Raw genomic sequence first — 19,413 nt, 5'->3', positions numbered from 1 at the left:
CACCGGTCGCGGCCGCGCCGGCCACTCATCGGAGGACGCGGCGCCCACTGCGCATCTGCCAGCTGCGCTGCGTGCTCACCTGCGGCACAGCCAGTCTGTCCTCCCAGGCTCTGCGACCCTCGTGCAATAGAATTGGCTGTGAGCATAGACATGATCAGCCTGGAGCCGAACATGTGACCCGTTTTTATTTTTTTAACACGGTCGGTTGGGGGGGGGGTCAAATTGACCCACAGAAGGTTTTTCCAGGATGGTTTCCGAACGGCGCGGCGTGGCCGCGCACAATTTTGCATAGCAGTAGACAATTGAAAAGCGGATCGTTTGATATTACAAAATTTAGATGTGCCTGGTAAGGTCGCTGACCTATGGCAGGTCAAAGTCAGGCCATGGTTTCAGCGAAGACAATTCCTAGGGAATCGTTCAATCTGATACAACGAGTGTTTGGCGAAGCCATACATCTCTGAGATGCTTTCTTAGGCGCTAAAAATATTGAATGAGCAAATTACGTTGACCGAAGGTCAGATATAAAGGTCAGACCAAGGGCAAAACCAACGGATTTATTGCTCTAGGGCTTACTGTATGTGATATTTTCTGGTGCTCATTTCGAATTTATTTGCGGCAGGAATCGCATGATATACCTTCCATTGACTTTTTAGAGGTCAGAACAGGTCATTGACCTAGGATGACCCGAGCCGACATTTTGTTTTAGAAACATGCTGCCTAGCGTAATCTTTGTCGCTTATTCAAATGCAAAACTCAGAGCAGTCTTGTATTATTTTGGTCACCATGACCTTCAAAAGGTCAAACAAGGTCACTGACCTAAAACAGGCTTGTGGCCTTTTGCTTAGAAAGAGTTGCCTAGGTTGTGGGGCACTTAGGAGACCAACCTAGAATTCGACCTTGTTTGACATTATTTGACCTGAAGGTTATGACCTAGGAAGCTCAAACTTTGACCTAAGTGAGTTCACGTACAGGTCAAGACACCCTGCGAATTTGGTGTTTAGCTATCTTAGTTCCTGAGATTTCAGGGGTCATATTTACCCCCCCCCCCCCCATCCGAGCGAAGGGTATCTAGCCAGCCACCCGGGCGCGTGTTAACATGAGTCGGTGCGTGCACTGCGAGATGATTCTTGCGGCGTGCCGCAGTGCGCGTGTTTGGGAGATTCTCCTGTTCGTGTCGCACTGTGTGCCTATGGCTTGCATTGTCGTGTGAGCGGAGTTCGTGACCGCTGCGGTGTGTTCAGCCGAGGTATGCCGTATGTATGCCGAGGTCCTCGCCGCCGGTGCCGCAGGTGCCGCCGCTGTGTCTGGACACTGTTGGCTGGAAGTGACGCGTACAGGAGTCGTGTGACGGCGATGCGGACGACTTTAACCGCCCAGATTCAGCGTTGGGTCCCTAATAAGCCCGAACGTGCCCCATTGGATGTGGAGTGCAACCAGCATGTGGATATTACTATGTGGTGTGCACGCCCATTCGAGCCTGGGGCATGCGGCTGGCCGAAGTGCCTGAGGGTGTTGTGGTGGTCAGCTGCGCCTCAAATGTACTAGGCTGGACGGGTCAGGCGTCTCTGCGGGACCGGATGTTGAGCTCTAAACGACGTTTGGGGTAAGGTTATGAGGTGCCAACATTTGAACTTTGTAAAAGGCGTCAGAAAGTCCGTTGGTGTAGTGGCCGCCCGCATCTGACATCGTCCTCTCGCTTAAAAGCGAGAATGGAGTAACTTGTGAAATACAGAAGCTCTGTGACAAGCTCTTGTTGCTCTTGAAGTGTGCAGCGGCTCGTACTAGCAGCAAGACGCGTGGTGCGGATTGGGACGAGCAAGGCGGTGACAGTTTTGAGCTCAGCTGTTATGAAGATGATCCCATAAACTTAACTAGCTTTTGGAGCCAGGCACTTACAGCAAACGACACCGGGTTTAGTCAGTGCGTTGCAAAGCCCACGTTTTGTGGGAATCCAGCAAGAAGAGGTCCACAAAACGCGACATGCGACTCGAGATGTCCAAGTGCAGTGCTAGAAAGGCCAAAGATCACATGAACCTGTGGTCACTAGTTAAAAAATCGCTTGGGATTGACCGTTTTCTGAGAGTTTTGACTCACCATGCTTGCAGCCCCGTCCGTGAAAACGTTTGAACTTAATCTGTGTGTCCGTGGCTGCTTTATTTCCTGACGATGCCATCGTGACTAAAGATGGTCCGCTTTTTTACAAAACGGCACTCGAGTTGCCAGCGCAATTACGAAAAACCACGCTGATGATTGAGCGCACAGGAACTAAAAAGTGACCGCAATCTGTCCTCCCTGTCTTCCGGTTGACGTATTTTACATCTGACGCGCCTGATGACTGTTGACAGAGGCACGCCAGTCAGTGTTGAGCACACGATGAGCTGTCGAGCGTGCGTTCCCGCCCCGCCGGTAGTGACGCGCCCTGGAGTCCGGTCCGGCTCCTGACCACTGCGCCGCTTGCCCGCCGGGCGAGGCAGGGGGCGCCGGTGTGGGTGCGCGGGCGACGATAAGATAGCACCGTATCCGACGACTGGCGCGATCGCAGGCTCGCTCACTCTGAACCCGGTCGGCTGCGACTCGGTGGGAGCAGTTCGTCCGCGTCCGGCAGCCGGCAGTTGGCGAGCGGGCCGAGATGCGTCTGACAGTGGCCGTGGTGACGCTGCTGGCGGCGGCCGCCGCCTTTGACGTGGAGGACCTGCCTCCGATCGACACCATAGCGGACCAAATCAACTCCGGCCAGGTGCCAGCCGAGCGTGTGGCGGAGATGGCGCGCGACGGCCAGGTACCGATCGAGTACATGATGGATGTCAAGCACAGCCTGACGCCCGAGGCCAAGCGGCGCGTGGCTGAGGCCATGCACCGCCACAGCACGCCGGCCCCGCCGCCGCCAGTGCCCCAGGAGGCCGGCGACGACGAATACGAGTACTACGAGGAGGAGCCGGAGGAGCCGGAGCTGGAGCCGGAGTCGGAGCCAGAGCCGGAGCAACCTGAAGTGGAGCCGAGCCGGGGCGAGCCGGCCACCTATCTGGAGCCGGAGGAGGCACCGGCCGAACCCCGGCTGCGGGCTGGCCAAGCGACGGCCGGAGATGGCCGCCTTCGGGAGGACGGCACCGGCGGCGGCGGCGGCGGCAGTTCCGACGGTAGGTTGGACTCACGTAGCTCTCCTCCGTACTGGTGGGAGCTTGCGGCGGGACACGTCCTGCAGCCTTGTCATTTGGTGGGGTGTGGGCTGCGGCGGGACACGCCCGGCAGCCCTGTCATCTGGTGGGGGGGGGGGGGGGGGGGGGCTGCGGCGGGACACGTCCGACAGCCTTGTCATCTGGTGGGGTGTGGGCTGCGGCGGGACACGCCCGACAGCCCCGTCATCTGGTGGTGGGCGGGGGAGTTGTGGCGGGACACGCCCGACAGCCCCGTCATCTGGTGGTGGGCGGGCGAGTTGTGGCGGGACATCTAAGCATTGTTTCCCGACACAGTTTGTCATGAGCCCCCCAGATGCATTTGCCCTCGCCCCGATTCGCCGTTTTTCTTCACGCGGACTGATAAGGGAAAGGGTGCGATCCTTTGTCGTTTCCACGCTAACCAAGAAGGAGCTTAGCAGAAGATATCATTAGATTGTTTTTTACCGGAGAGGTACCTTCAATAGACCTTACGGGGATTCATCGCCCCTCCCCCCCATTAGGGCAGAGGTAAAGAGGACGTGGCGCTACGGGTCCGGCGTGGTGCTGTCCACCCGGTCCTGGCCCGGCAGTCTCACCGGCCTGGTCTGACCGTGCCTCGGCCCCGCAGGTGGCGTCATTCCTGTGCCCCGTCCGGGTGATGTCATCGATGACGTCAGCGCGCTGAGGATCCTCGGCTTCTACTCCAGACAGGAGTCGCAGGTGTGCACCGGACGCTTCCAGAATCTGTACAACTTCTACACAGCCGACCGGACGCTGGGACCCACCAAGGTAGGTCGAGTACTGCGGACATCGAGTGGGCAGGTGCCCCATACTCACCCCGCGATCATGGCTCGGAGTTTTAGCTCTCGGTAGCTTTGGTTTCACCACCCACCAGCGCGAGGGCTGGGATCGATGGAGTCACCTCGAATCGTGGACCTTCGTCGATTCCACTTCCAAAACACTACGACACAAATTTAAAAAGAGGTCGGCAGTCCCATTTGTCGTCAAGGATGCTCCGATGCGTGTGCAGAACGTCTGCTTACGACACGGTCATGTTTTTCCACCTGCCAGAACGGAGCACACAACGTCGAGTCATGTTTGTACCGTCCCGACGCAGCCTTCGTCTTCCCACAGAACAGGATTGGTCCAAGTTAAAGCATGCAACACTTCCTACAACATTTGTTTGCAACGGGAAGCAATGAGTCGTCTGGGATCGTCCCATGAATTGCATGATCTTGAACTTACCACAGGAATGTACATCAGTGCTGTTGGTGTACTGTAGAAGTTGCATTTCTATTACTTTGAGCATGTTTCAAGACTTAACTCAACTCAACTTAACTGACTTTTAATAAGACACGCTTATGATGCCGTGCCTATGGCACGACACTGCCAGTCATGCTCATGACATACAACTTAGCACCCTCAGAACTGCCTGACAGCAGGATGTGGCGTAGGAAATACGAAGTAGGCCATGCGGAGCTCTAGTTTCCTTTTTTATCCCTTGGGAAGTGAGGTCCTATCGAAGCGAACTGGCCTGGTGAAAAGTGCTAATTTTGGATGTTTTTCGTGTACACTCTTATCAGGTCTCAGTTTCATGACGATGTGCCGAAAAGTTCGATATGTTTTTTGAAAGACCTGCTGGAAAGGGGTCGGTAGCTACCAGGCTGTATCATCATGGAAGTTTTTTTCAAAGGTAGCGCGACGCGCGTGGTCGTGCATCTCCTTACGTGGCACCCACGACTGAAGTGGCCATCTCGCCCAGATCCTAAGGCGTACCACCCTCCACATGATTTGAACAAGTGTCACAGTGACCATATTGCCTAAATTCCTATGTGCTTTGTCCCTCCCCTTCCCCCCATATAATTTGAACAAGCCCAACGCGGGAGCTGTTGCACCGCCCACTGCACCTTCCTTCAAGGAAGTGTTCAAAGTTTATAGGGGGCTTGAACTGACATAGTCATTTTGAGGATAATTCGGTGCATTTCACAGCCCTGTCTTTCTTTGCGCCTCAACTCTTCTGGATTCTGAGCTACACTCCCACAAAGATGTGCAGACTTTTCGAGGAAGCTGTTGCAAGGTCATCCAGGAATTCATGATGCCATCATGTCATTCAAATCTCGCCATTCCATTGGTCATGCGGCGATCAAGACCTGGAAAAATGACATTGTCAATTCGTTCATATCGGACATTTTGAGCAGGGTTTCCAGATACAACGACCGTTAATTGACACAACATCAACGTTGTGCAAAATACGATGACTTCATAAAACAATGACGTAATAAAAAGTATGTTCACTAAGCGGAGAAAGTTTATTGCTTAGTGCAGGATTTTCCACTTAAAAGCATACTAGCAGTTATAAGTGAGCATATTTCATCAGATCTGATGCTTGCTTCAATATCTTCAAGTGTGAAACATTCCTTTGGAACAGTGCTGGTTCCTGTTTGCCAAAGCCACTCCAGCCGCATGAAGATCATGCCATACTGACGGAGCTAGACTAGCATCATGCCATACCGGCGCAGCGAGACTGACATCTAGCTATACCGGCGCAGCGAGACCAACATCCAGCTATACTGGCGCAGCGAAACTGACACCTACTAGCGCATCGAGGCCGACATCATTTCATACTGGCGCAGTGAGACTGGCATCTAGCCATACCGGCGCAGCGAGACTGACATCCAGCTATGCCGGCGCAGCGAGACTGACACCATGTCATACCGGCGCAGCGAGACTGACATCCAATTACACTGGAGCAACGAGACTGATATCATGCCATACCGGCGCAGCGAGAATGACATCTAGCTGTAACGGTGTAGCGAGACTGACATCTAGGTATAGCGTCGCAGCGAGACTGACATTTAGCTATACCGGTGCAGCGAGATTGATATCATGCCATACCTGCGCAGCGAAATTGACATCACGCCATACCGGCGCAGCGAGACTGACATGCGAGACTGATGCCGATAAACACGTCTGGCGGGGAAGTGGGCTACAATCAGGTCAAAGTCATCGCCGTCTGAACGTTGGCCGAGCAAGAGCGGATTACCCTGCTGGCGGAGGCCTGTTCTAGCTGCCCGCGTCTCGCCTGGAGCACGACATAACTCTGCCCAGGCCAAGCCTCTGCAGTAGCCTGGGCGTGCCAGTCATTGCTCCCTCGGCAAGATTGTCTCATTCTGACTAACGCAAGGAATCGAAATCGCTGGTAGCCGTCGTTGGAATGACGCCAACTCCCTCCAGGCTAGGAAAGATCTTGAGCCGTAATTTCAGCCTTGATCTCACTTCATTTGCAAGTGTCTGGTGTTTCTTTCAAGTATTTCAAGATTTCGAGAAAACTAGCACTACACATCAAACCGAACGTGTCTGATATAACAATAAGTAAAAAGTACAAAAAGGTGGCATTGTTCCTTTACATGTCAAAAACTAATCAAGATAGAGCCACGCAAAAAAACAGTGCTGGAAAACATTTATCAACTTGCATTACATATGCACATTCGAAAAAGGTAGATATGACCTTTGGCAGGTCAAGACAGGTCAAAGTGGTCAAACAGTCACTTTGTGATCCTTTCTGTTATTTCAAGAGTGTTTCCGCATTGTTGCATGCTGCAACAATGCGGAAGACTGCGCTGGACAACACTTCGAAAACTCTCAGATACACACTAGTGAACACCGACACATGTGGGTTGTGACGAGTCACGTCAGGTCAAAGGGGTGAAGGTGAGTTTTGGATTGACACGTCTGTCTATATCAATGACTGAATATGCCACATCAATGGAGAAAACGGGGCAAGAACGACCTTATTGTACTGCTAGATATGCGCCATTATGTCTTAATTCGTATAACCTTTAAACGGCGAAATGTACTTCCTAAGTTTGAGCTTGTCCCGTCTGACCTAGGATGACCTGATTCTACAAAACCACCAAAACGATGTCAACGCGCGCTCAAAGGAGGGTCAATTTGTCCCCACAATTCTTTTTTTGCGGTTTTCGAATGGTTTCCGAGTGGCGCGCTGTAACCGCACCAAATTTTTATGAGCTGTAGAAAATTGAATAACAGGTCGTTTGGTATCAAAAATTTAGATGTACCTTGCGGGGTTGCTGACCTATCATAGGTCAAGGGCGGGTCATGGATTCAGTGGCCACGATGTCTAGGGAATCGTTTAATATGATTCAATAACGGAGTTTTAGACGAAGTTATACAGCTTTGTGACAGTTTCTTAGACATCATGGCAATTGAAGGAACAAATTTAATTGGCCTAGCGTCAGGTATAAAGGTCAGACCGAGGCCAAAGCTAACCTGCTTTGTTGCTCTAGAGCTTGCTGCATGAGATGGTGTCTAGTGTTCATTTCGAATATCTTTATAACAGGAATCGCAGTATATATCTCTAATAGGCCTTTTGAATGTCAGAACAGGTCACTGACCTAAAATGACCCAGGTCAACATTTCGTTTTTAGCAACATGCCACCCAGTGTAATAGTAATCGACGTTTGTTTAAATGCCTCTCAGAGCAGTCTTGTATAATTTTGGTCAACATGACCTGCGAAAGGTAGAAAAAGGTCACTGACCTTCAATGAGTACCGGAGGCCTTTTGCTTAGAGGAGGCTCGTAGGTTCTGGGGACACTTTGGACATAAATCTGAAGTTTGACCTTGTTTGGACCCTTTCGACCCAAACGTCATGATCTAGGATTGTTAAATTTTGACACCAGTGCGCTCACATACAGACCAATACACCGTGTGAATTTGATGCTTCTAGCTCTCTTGATTTTTGTGATCTCAGGGGTCAAACTGACCCCCACCCGAGTGAAGGGGATTCTTCCAGCTCCCCCGGGCGCACGAATCGCTACTGTTAGGAGCTTTAGATTTATTTTATGATGTGTTGCCGTAATGTAAACTCGGGTGCCCATAACTTAAGCTCCGTGCTACCGATCCGAATTTTCCGTTCAAAATCTATATTGGAAAACAGAGGGGCCTCTGAACTCCATCCTCCCACCCTCGCAGGACGTGGGCTAGCAGACGGGCTTAAGGACATCACGTATAACATATTGACATTGCGTAATATGTGAAAATGTTGCAATATCTTGACACGACGCAACATGTCAACATCTTCCACCAGATAAAGTGCCTGATTTTGCGGCGTGGTGGCGACAGCAGCCATCGCGCTGCGCGTGTCGCCTGGTGACCGGTGGTGTCGCGGCGACTGGACCCCATTACCGGCGTCTGTCGTGTCCGTCTCGTCCAGGTGGATGCCGAGGTCGAATACCTCAGGCTGTGGCGTGAATTCGCCACAAACGCCACCAACCTGGACTTGTCTTCGCTCGACCGAACTGACCTGGTGGAGCTGTTCATGGTGCTCAAGCATGGCGGAGTTTCGATGCTGAGCGACCAAGATCTGCGTGAAGTAAGTCGAGGGTGGTCGGCAGCTGACTGGGGTTAATTGAGGGTGTTCAGTAGCTGACGAAGTAAGTCGGGAGTAGTCAGCAGCTGACTGAGGTGAGTTAAGAGTGGTCAGCAGCTGACTGAAGGGAGTCAGGGGAGGGGGGGGGGGAGGGGGTCAGCAGTTGCCGGAGCGAGCCAGGCACGATCAGCTGGCTGAGAGACCGAGGGCGATCAGTTGGCTGAGATGAACCGGTGAACACGCTGATATTTCGCCAGTTCTTCGACTGGATTTATTTCCGTTTTCAATGCGAGTGGGGCTGGGTTGGGAATGGAGGCTTTCAGTACGAATGAAATACTAAGCACAGAACAATCGAACCGCCCTCATCAGTTGAAGTTTAAAACGTGTCTTGCTATGTGACCACACTCGATGTATATGACACAACACAAACTTCATCATGAACGGCAGCATGAACAACTTGCCACTCACACACATGACATAGTCTTGTTCGCGTTCAGCGAAGTGTCTCATGTGACATATCATATCAAGTCCAGCCTCTGATAACCTCAACGGCCTGCACGAATGCGTTGCTTAAAGGTCCCTGCTACCACAGGCATGCTGCGGTTGAGCTCTGTATAGCTGACTTATGCTCGGCGACTGCCTCTGATGCTGCGCTGTGACCGGAGGGAGGACCAGTAAAACGCTGCCCATGTTTGGCTTCGATCATTGTTCCCAATATCACGCCATCATGCTGCTCCTCAGCTGGTGACAGCCATGACCAACTTGGAGACAACCTTCGCCGGAGCCAAGATTTGCGACTACTTTGAGAAGAGCCGCTGTAATCTGAATCTGTACAAGGGTGAGCGGTGCAGAGGCTGGCCCACGGCTGGTCAGGCCGCATGTGCACCTATGGCTGGGACGGACGCATGTCTGAGATCCGACAAGCCAGGCAGGCCAGTTCGGCGTGTGTAGTTCCGCTCTTGCTGAAGGCTAAACGTCTCGGGTGAGAGCATGTCCACGCGTCCTGTTCGGCCGGGTCGATATCTGTCGCCGGCTGTGGCGAGGCGAGCAGCGTCTGACGCCCTGACTCGGCCGTGTCACTCACCCCCCCCCCCCCCCCCCCCGCCTCGTGTCAGACGTCTGACGCCCTGACTCGGCCGTGTCGCTCACCCCCGCCTCGTGTCAGACGTCTGACGCCCTGACTCGGCCGTGTCGCTCACCCCCCGCCTCGTGTCAGACGTCTGACGCCCTGACTCGGCCGTGTCGCTCACCCCCCGCCTCGTGTCAGACGTCTGACGCCCTGACTCGGCCGTGTCGCTCACCCCCCGCCTCGTGTTAGACGTCTGACGCCCTGACTCGGTCGTGTCGCTCACCCCCCCCCCCCGCCTCGTGTCAGACGTCTGACGCCCTGACTCGGCCGTGTCGCTCACCCCCCGCCTCGTGTCAGACGTCTGACGCCCTGACTCGGCCGTGTCGCTCACCCCCCGCCTCGGGTCAGACGTGCGTGTGAAGCTGGCCTACTCGGCCGTGTCGCTCACCCCCCGCCTCGTGTCAGACGTGCGTGTGAAGCTGGCCTCTTCCACGAACCGCAACGAGCTCCTCCACTATTGGGTCACGTGGCGCAACCAGCTGTCGCGCAACTCGCCCCGGCTCTACGGCACCTACGTCCGCCTGCTGGACGCGGCCGCCAAGCTGCACAATTGTGAGTGCTCCGACCGGGCGGGCCCGACGCACGACCGGTCCGCTACCGACCGTATTAGCAGTTGGCACCCCCATTCCATCAGAGGATAGATGGTGTATCTGCGACGTTCGAGGGACGCCCGTGTCACGGTTTAAACTAGGCGAAGGTGGTTTGCGCTGTGTTACGGTGCCCGTGCGGTGTTCTTGGAATGTGGAGAGATTATGTCCTCAGGGATGGACTCGCACTGCGCTTCGCGGTTTCCTTTTGGGACATGAAGCTCATTAAGGGAATAAAATATGGTCCCGTTTTAATTTCATACTCATAAATCGTAAATATCCAAAATGTGCTGCGCTTGAAATCACTCCTCTATTTCACAATGACGCGAGGAGGGAGATGGCACAATGACACAATGACGTGTGCACACTAGCACCATGAAAGTCACCCGTCTGGTCGTCTGTGGCCGGTGACCGCACCTCCGTTGTCCTCACAGCCAAATCGAACGCCTGGGACCTGGTCATGTACCCGTATGCGCACGGAAACATGCGTGACCTGCTCAGCCAGCTGGAGCGCATCTGGGAGAAGGAGATCTCGCCCATGTACTGGCAGTTGCACACGTACGCGCGGTACCGACTGCGCGAGCGGTATGGTTCCGATGCGGTACCAGAGCGCGGCGCGATCCCGGCGCACCTGCTGGGCAGCCTGGAGGCGGACGACTGGAGCCCGCTGGAGCACCTGCTGCAGCCCGTCGCCAACGCCAGCCGGCTCGACTTCCACCGGCGCTGCATGGACCACGTCAGTTGGCGCGACCCCGACAGAAACTAGCAGCGACGCAGCTAGGATTTCGCTCCGGAGGGGCCAAAGCGGTGCATAGGGGGCTTTTTCAGCCAACGGACCCCATTCTAACCCTATCGCGGCCCTGTTTTTACCAAGGCCTCAAAGATCATTCTTTGATGTTTTAGAAGCCTGGCCCTAGAGACCTCTCTCTGGCCCCCGGAAGGGCATGGTTCCAGAGGCCTCTCCCATTGACTATGTCACTGGCCAGCAGACGTCACTGGCCAGCATCAGCCATTGACTGTCACTGGCCAGCATCCCCCATTGACTACGTCACTGGCTAGCATCATCCATTGACTACGTCACCGTCCAGCATCACACATTGACTATGTCACTGGCCAGCATCACTAATTGACTATGTCACTGGCCACCATCACCCATTAACTATGTCACTGGCCAGCATCACTCATTGACTATGTCACTGTCCAGCATCACTCATTGACTTTGTCACTAGCCAGCATCACCCACTGACTACGTCACTGGCCAGCATCACTCACTGACTATGTCACTGACCAGCATCACTCATTGACTATGTCACTGGCCAGCAGACGCACCTGTGCGCACACGGCGGTCGCCAGGCCCCGTAATCCAGCCCACAGAGATGGTTTCTTTTGGGACTGTTTTTTCGCCTTCCTGTCATTTTTGGCACTCGCACTTGCGTGCTTGCCGTTGATTTATCTGTTTATCATGTCTCGTTTATAACGGCTCAGGGTGGTGGTGGCTGTACTTGCCATAACTTATTTGCAGAACGTCGAGGTGCGTGACCTGAGGAGGGCGACCGGCATCCTGTACACGCGACTCGGTCTGAACGGCACCCTGATTGATGACGCCATGTACTCGAAGCTGAACGTGGCTGCACCTGGCAGCGACAGCGTGCTCTTCCTGCCGCGTGTTTTGGATCGCTGCTACTCGACTTACCGCAAGCAGATAGCCATGTGAGTCTGTCGCTTTGAGCTCCGCTTTGCCGGCGTGGAAGTCTCGCGGCGGCGCTAATCTAGCAGTGTTTGCCGGAACACGCCTTTGACGTTGATCACTGGGAGGTATTGCAGTTCCAACAAACCAATCCGTCTCTTGTAGCTTCGTGATTTAACGGATGGAGTAGAAGGTGACGCGTAACAGACTGACTCTTGGCTGGCTCTCGACTATCAGTCTGTATCCACGTGAAGAGCAGATTTATGAAGCGTGTCGCTCAGCCCTCACGCTTGCTTTGAAGTTGGACTGCCGCCCGTACACACTGCCGTCCGTGTCGTCATTTGAGCCGTCTTTATTCCTCGGCAGAGCGATCTACCCCACCAACACCACTCTGTCCGACTACATCGAGTTGGTGGAGCTGTCTGGCACCGTGCACAAGTTCAACGAGCGCGCCCAGTCAATGTTCGCCGACAACTTCGGCTTCCCATACAAGGACAGAGAGGGCTTCCGCGGCTACGGTAGGCCATCAGGCGAGAGCCGGCCATACTCAGCGCGTCGACGCTCAGCGCGGCCTCTTATCTCACGCATGTCACGCACCTGAGGTTGTGGCCTCTTGTTCGATTACTCGGTCTCGAAGGGGTTCAAGCCTGGACCAGTTGACCAGGGGCAGCAGCCCTGAAATTAAGAGATTGTAGAGATAAGCGCTGCGTTTCCGGGTTTCAGCTGAGTGCCTGTGATATCTGTGACACCTGTGGCACCTGTCACATCTGTCATACATGTCACATCTGCCACTCCTGTCACATCTGCCACTCCTGTCACATCTGTCACATCTCTCACATCTGCTGTCACACCTGTCACACACATCGCATTTCTCGAATCTGCTGTCACACCCGTCACACCTGCCACATCTGTCACATCTGTCACACCTGCTGTCACACCTGTCGCACCGGCCACGCCTGTCGCATCTCACATCTCTCACACCTGCTGTCACACCTGTGACGCCTGTGACACCTGTCACGCATGTCACGTCTGTCACGCCTGCCTCGCCGGCGGCAGGGCTGGACCTGGCCATCGGCGGCGCTCGTGCGCTGGCCGCCATATCGCCGCGGGGTCTCAGCAGTATGCTCGGCTTCCAGTCACTGAGCGACAACAACGGCACGCAGCTCAACCTCCAGATGGCCCACATGCTCAAGGTGGGCAGGGCGACACAGCAGGGCAGGGCGGCCCGCAGTCAGAGTACTCGCCGTGCGACTGGCTCCGTCGCACCTGTCAGCCCTTGTGACGGATGTGACAGCTCGAACCGTGCCGGACGACGCGGCCAAGCGAGCGGTCAACATCTTGACTATCTGTCGGACGGCCTGCTGTAGGGATACCCAAACATGACATGGCTTCATGTCTTCATGTCTTTTTCGGTTTGCTCTTTGCAAGACACGCAGCGTATTGTGTGCTTGTGGTCTACCATGCGCACGTGGTCGCGTTGGCTGCTCTTGTGCAGCAATGGACGCCCCGGTCCCTACTGACTCCGTCATGCCGCACACTTTCTTCTTTACCACCGTCCGTAGTCGTGCGACTCCGTTCATATCCTAGTTTGCCTTGACCTGTCTCTGCTGACTCCGGCATGCTCACACCGCCTGCTCATCCTGTCCGACTTGCTATGTCCTAATGACCCCGTTCTGCTGGCTCTGCCCTTCTGATCCTACCACTCTGTCCTGCTGACCCCTCTTTGCTCCGACTTCTTCGAGTCTCTGTGGCCATCTTGACCTGCTGACATTTTCCCGCAGACACCGACTTTCTTACCCTTTTCAAACCACATCTGGTGCCCTTGCCCAGCTGGTTGTCCTGCCCGGACCATGTGCTGTTGAGCTAGACCCGGTGCCCCTGCTGAGCTGGAGTCGTTGTCCAAGCTGAGCTGGATCCGGTGCCCCCGCTGAGCTGAGCCTGGTGTCCCTGCTGAGCTGGAGCCGGTGTCGCTGGTGGGCTGGAGCCGATGTCCCTGGTGAGCTGGAGCCGGTGCCCTGCTGACCCGGCTCTGTGTTGCCAGCTGCTGCCGCGGATCGCCGCCTCCATGGCGGCCCTGCGCTGGCAGGCGGATGTCATGACTGGATCGGTCCCCGAGTCGGAGTACAACAACAAATGGTGGGAGTACAAGTGAGTTGTCGACCCGTCCGCGCCACACCTCCAGCATCGGCGGCTGTCAGCGCGCACTTGTTGGTTCCTGACACCGTCACCAGACAGTGGTGCACATGTCCGCTGTCCAGGGACGGCCGCGGGATGGACGCTGTGAGCGCAAAGTCAACTGACCGTGGATGGGCGCGCGCGAGGGATGGGCGCGTGTGAGCGGGTGGGCACCGGAGCCCGGCGTGTTTTCAGTGTCGGTGTAACCGTATGCCGGGCTGGACAGGAAGGTGTACCAGGGCGTCTCGCCGCCCGAGGCCAGGGACGAGACGCACTTTGACGCCTTCGCGGACGGCACCCTGACGCTGCCCAGCTACCACATCAGGTGAGTGGCGGCCGGTCGACGTCCAGCCGCGCAGACGGACCGCCACGGCTGCCCGGCCGGCGAGCTCGTCATGAGAGAGCCACGCTGCGTCTGGCCGGATATACCGTGATCGCTTGTTCGTGACATGGCGGCCGATTTCACAAGAAAGATCGCGTGATCCCCTCTCGCGTGGATTTAGCGACCTGAGCGCTGCTCAGCTCTGGACACTGTATACCGACAAATTGTACGCGACAAGACAGATCAGTAGGCTGGCGGTCCCACAACATTCACCGTCTCCGTTTCCTTTGAGCATACCTGGTGCGGTGGTTTGCTCCTTCACCACATACAATATGTACTTCAGACAATTGTAAGCAAAGCGTGCGTCAAGGACCTTGGAAATGGTTACATTGAAGGCAGTGTTCCACATGTGTATGTGGTTTTGAACTGGAACATCCATCTTGAAAACCATTCGGTACAGTTTACTTCCCTGCCCTTCTTAAAACCTAAAACCTTCTAGTTTCCAAACTACACGCCCGTGAAGACGTGTGGGCCATTTTGGGGAGAAGGGTTTCAGGTCACCCAGGCATCCATAACGCCAAAATAGCGTTATTTAAATCCTGACATCCCATTGGTCATGTTGCGATCAAGACAAAAAAGATTGCCGAGTCGTTGATGCCTGGCGTTCGTGAGCAGGATTTTCAGGTATAACAGGCGTCAACTGGCTCTCAATCAATGTTGTGCAAATTACGATGACGTAATCAAGCAATGACATATCGAGGAACATATTTACTAAATCGACAAATGGTGTTGTCTTGAGCGTTATTTTCTATTTAAAAGCACACCAATAGTTATAAGTGAGCTTGTTTCATCACATCTGATGTTTGTTTCGGTACCTTCAGAGTTGGAACATTCCCTTCAATGAATGTGTTATGTGTGTGTCTTTTACCTTCAAGGTGTCGCAGTTCCGTGACCACAGTCCGATAGCTGTCATGCTTGTCATGACCCAGTCACGACATGGCATTTGAATGTCGCCAGCTTGCTTCCCATCCGTTTGGCTGTTTCGATAATGTCACACGGAATGCTCGTGGGAATCTACCAGACCTGATGGCGCCGGTGGTGTAGCGGAACAGGACGCGGCACCTGTAAGCAGGGAGCGGCAGCTGGCTGTGTTCGCACCCCGCGGAGAGCGACCAAGCCTCTCCGAGCGGGCCAATCGCGTGCTGCGTACGAACCTGTCATGACGTCTTATGTTGTGCTCCAGATATATCACTGCCCGTTTTAACCGCAAGCTTGAGCAAAACTATCCCATGCCTCTAACCACTTAGGTTGAGCGGTCAGCATGCACACAAAACGTTTGGTAAACGAGGACTCGCATCCCTATTAACTCAGACAAACATTGCCAGCGAAATATCCATGTAATTCCTCGCAAAGTTATCAGTTGGCTCGTGACTAACAGAATCCGCTTTCTAGAAGCTTAATCGCGCTGATGATTTCTACATACCCGATTTTAACAGGAACCGAGCTTGGTCATTTTCTTTTGACGTGAATGATGAGGCTGGCCTTACATCTGGCCGTAGCACCAATGTCGCGACGCACTGCGGACTGCCGCGGCCACCGCCTTACTGTGCCACCGGCTCAACTTGTCCCGATCCGCCCCTGTAGACGTTGGCTGGCCGCGGAGTTGGAGATTGGGTTCTCGGCAGAGCCCGAACCCAAAGCTAGGTCAACCTTCTCACCTACTTATTGTATGCGGTGCTCGGTCGATTCGCACTTCTTTCATTTCCCTGTTGGCTGACGGCTGTCTCCGCGGGCGGAGCTGTGCAGCTGGTGGCGGACTCGCCGTCGCCGGCCTGACCCGGCGGCAGGTCAGCGTCCGGTGGCGCCGATCGTGCTGACGGTGTGGCTCGCCGTGCCGCAGGCGGCTGGTCGGCGGTCTGGCCATGTTCAGCGTGCACAAGTACCACTGCCGGATGTATGGTGACGTGAACGAGCCGCTGTCCCAATGCGCCATTCTCGATAACCTGCAGCTGGGGGTCAACATCAGGTGGGTGCTCCTGGTGTGACGTGAGCGAGCCGCTGTCCCAGTGCGCCATCCTCGATAACCTGCAGCTGGGGTTCAACATCAGGTGGGTGCTCCTGGTGTGACATGAGTGAGCCGCTGTCTCAATGCGCCATCCTGGATAACGTGCAGCTGGGGTCAACATCAGGTGGGTGCTCCTGGTGACACTGCGGCCAGACAGGCAGCCCGCTCTCTGCACCCTAGGTCACGACCTTGGCTCGTGATCAGACCAAGAGACGTGCACTCGGTGGGGACTCAACGCGCGGGGCGTCACGAGGGATCGTCCTGGACCGTAGTGGTAACGTTCGCTCTCCATCAGCGCCGGATTGGGCTATTCTTACTCCGAGGACGTTAAAGTGAACTTGGATGCTCAGAGCTTGTCCCGAGTATGAATTTTGTATGTTCCGTTAGCGAGTTGCTTGGCTCCGGACTGTCTTGATCGGGAACGAATCGGAAGATGCTGCCGGCTGAGTAGATTTACAAAACCGTGCCAAGACCTTGCCACATCCCTTAGGAAAACATTTCACAGCTAACGTCACGAACGGAACCAGTCGTCACAGAGTCAGCGCGCACGTCCAATACAGTGTCCACACACGTCTTCGATAGTAATGTTTTGGTCGGCGGCTGAAGCCATGTGCTTGAGTGAGCGGCGTAACTGCCTCGTGCGCCTCCTGCCTCGTGACGAGCGCCGGCGTGCTGTGTCTACGGCAGGAATGTGCTAGTGAAGGGAAACTCGAAGCCGTTCGGGGACCAGCTGATGCAGCTGACGGGCCAGGCCCAGCTGTCCGGCCAGGCCATGGTGGAGCAGCTGCAGCCCGTCACCGAGTGGCTGGTGCAGTTCAACAATGCCGTGAGTAGCCGCAGCTCGTCAGACGGAGGAGCATGGCGCCGGCCAATGCAGCCGTTCAACTAGCGTGGTATTGGGTTGTACTTTTGGTTTGATGCGTGCAAGTGGTGATGCACGCGCACCTGAGTGAGCAGCCGGACGTGGTTACGCTCACCGCCGACACCAGTCCCCGGCGTTATGCCGCGTCGCGTGAGCCACCGATGGCACCGCTCTGTCGACGCGATGTTGACGAGGGCGGTCCCACAGACGGACCCAAGCCGCCGGGACGGCGAGAACAACCAGACAATCGCCATCATCGTGGGCGTCGTGATCGCCGTCATCATCCTCGGCCTGGTCGTCTTCTTCATCGTGGCCAGGAGACGGCAGACCAACAAGGTACACGCGGGCCACCTTGGTCGTGAGCAACGATAGTCCAACAGATAGTGTCCTTTGTGCCACGTGTGAGTAAAAAAGACACTTTTGGTGTGGGAAAGTGCTCCATGGGTGATTTTGACAGGGGAGCCATTTCTGAGTACTCGGGTGTTTTTCATCACCGCCGTGTGTGGGAGCGTGTTGCGTTTTTTCGAGTGTTTGCTACGCGCAAGGTGTGCCAGCGTGGGCTGACTCGCGCCTTGTCTCTAGGAGTACAAGAGCGCGCCGACAAGGGAAGTCAATACACCACAGGAGGCGTAAGGTGTCTCCGCCGCGGAGCCGGACCTACCGGCGCCCGGCGGTAGGTCCGTAGGATCAGCCGGACCTACCGGCGCCCGGCGACCAGCTGTCAGCAGATCCGGGCAGATCCGAACCGCCGCCGACAGATCCGGACCGCCGCCAGCGGAACGGGCTGCCGCTGTCGGCAGATCCGGACCGCTGTCAACAGATCAAGATTGCCGACAAGCCGGGACATCCACAGTCGTCAAACGGCCACCGCCACCAGAGCGAGACGGCAAGCCACTCGGCCTGTGTGCTGCCCCGGGGCTGACAGGCCAGCCCTCTGGCGGCTCGTCAAACGCGAGCAAACTAGATTAGCCTTGCAGTTAATTTCACAGGTACAATCCGACGCTAGTTTAAATGAGCGTGCACGTGTTTAGTTATTAGGAAGAATAGTTGCTTCACCTGTCACGTGTGGTGCTTGCTGCATGTATGTGCTTTTGTAGAATATGCTCTGTTATATCTAAGCTATGTAGCAAAATACGCTTCCTTCCCGTAATAATAATTTCATATCCTCGAAGACGATACTATTTGGTGTACTCGGACATAGTTAGGAAACATATCGCTGTTTCCGCGACACGCATGCCGTATTTTTGCCAAAGCAATTTCAGACTGACGATGGCATCTTGTTTCAGCTATCACACAAATGTGCCGAAATGTTCCGCAAAATTGCCGTGTGTGTGTCGAAGATTTTTCACTGCAAGTTGTTTAGCTATAATAACACCATGCAATTACTAAGAACACGTTCCGTATGCTTCTAATCATTTTTCTACGTTATAGTATGAAGTGCGTCACTGTATAAATAGCATCGAAGCGTCTTACGGCTTTTAGAAAAATGAAATAAATGTTGTCCTACTCTGGTGAGTTCGGCCCGTCATATTCAACCGCAACTCAGCGTGTGCACTACTTTGGAAGGTCATGTCTTTTCATTGAAGAAGCAAAACTAGCTAAAGCAAAGCTAGGTGCGAATGTTGGCTTGTTGAGACCGTAACATTGTCAGACCTAACATGTGAAACACAGTCGGAGTTTCATGGCCACCGGGGCCATTTCACCATATCAACATGTAGTTCAACCGGCGCAGTTCATCTGAGTCTCACATGCGGCTCCATGGCGGGCAGCTGGCTCCGAATACCTCAGATCGCTCAGACTGGGTCATGGTCCACCAACCACGTGATGTCTTCTAGCCAGAGGAGTGCACTCTGGTCAGGTGACCGTCGGAGCGGAGCCGTGTGCGGGGCGGCCTGAGGTTTGCTCCTGTCCCGGCGCTGGGCGAGGGACAGCGGCCGCACCTACCAGTCAGAGCCGTGTGCGGGATGGCTTGAAGTTTGCTCCCATCCCGGCGCTGGGTGAGGGACAGCGGCTGCACCTACCAGTCAGAGCCGTGTGCGGG

The 19,413-nt window shown here is 54.8% G+C and overlaps 1 protein-coding gene across 1 annotated transcript; it reads left to right on the top strand.

Annotated features, from left to right (window-relative positions):
* The first annotated feature begins 2,629 nt into the window (after positions 1-2,629).
* LOC119111444 (angiotensin-converting enzyme-like) lies at positions 2,630-18,883 on the top strand. Its single transcript, XM_037235258.1, has 16 exons — positions 2,630-2,839; positions 2,897-3,137; positions 3,784-3,944; positions 8,390-8,548; positions 9,287-9,383; positions 10,080-10,226; positions 10,696-10,997; positions 11,784-11,971; positions 12,315-12,466; positions 13,005-13,141; positions 13,990-14,096; positions 14,350-14,448; positions 16,346-16,471; positions 17,198-17,336; positions 17,580-17,708; positions 17,955-18,883. The coding sequence occupies exons 1-16, from the start codon at positions 2,630-2,632 to the stop codon at positions 18,003-18,005; spliced, it is 2,445 nt and encodes an 814-aa protein (XP_037091153.1). The 3' UTR covers positions 18,006-18,883.
* The last annotated feature ends 530 nt before the right edge of the window (positions 18,884-19,413 follow it).

This window comes from Pollicipes pollicipes, unplaced genomic scaffold (genome assembly GCF_011947565.3).
Source record: "Pollicipes pollicipes isolate AB1234 unplaced genomic scaffold, Ppol_2.1 Scaffold_7261;HRSCAF=8764_pilon_pilon_pilon, whole genome shotgun sequence".
Lineage (NCBI taxonomy): Eukaryota > Metazoa > Arthropoda > Thecostraca > Pollicipedomorpha > Pollicipedidae > Pollicipes > Pollicipes pollicipes.
Note: the sequence above shows the minus strand (reverse complement) of the source record. Positions and strands in the feature narration are given on the sequence as shown.

What these genes read in the sequence shown, in the direction of transcription:
- LOC119111444 (XM_037235258.1), top strand. Translation starts at nt 2,630, where the DNA reads ATGCGTCTGACAGTGGCCGTGGTGACGCTGCTGGCGGCGGCCGCCGCC. An exon ending in GGACGCTGGGACCCACCAAG is followed by an intron (nt 3,945 to 8,389) that starts GTAGGTCGAGTA and finishes CGTCTCGTCCAG; the next exon opens with GTGGATGCCGAGGTCGAATA. An exon ending in GCGACCAAGATCTGCGTGAA is followed by an intron (nt 8,549 to 9,286) that starts GTAAGTCGAGGG and finishes GCTGCTCCTCAG; the next exon opens with CTGGTGACAGCCATGACCAA.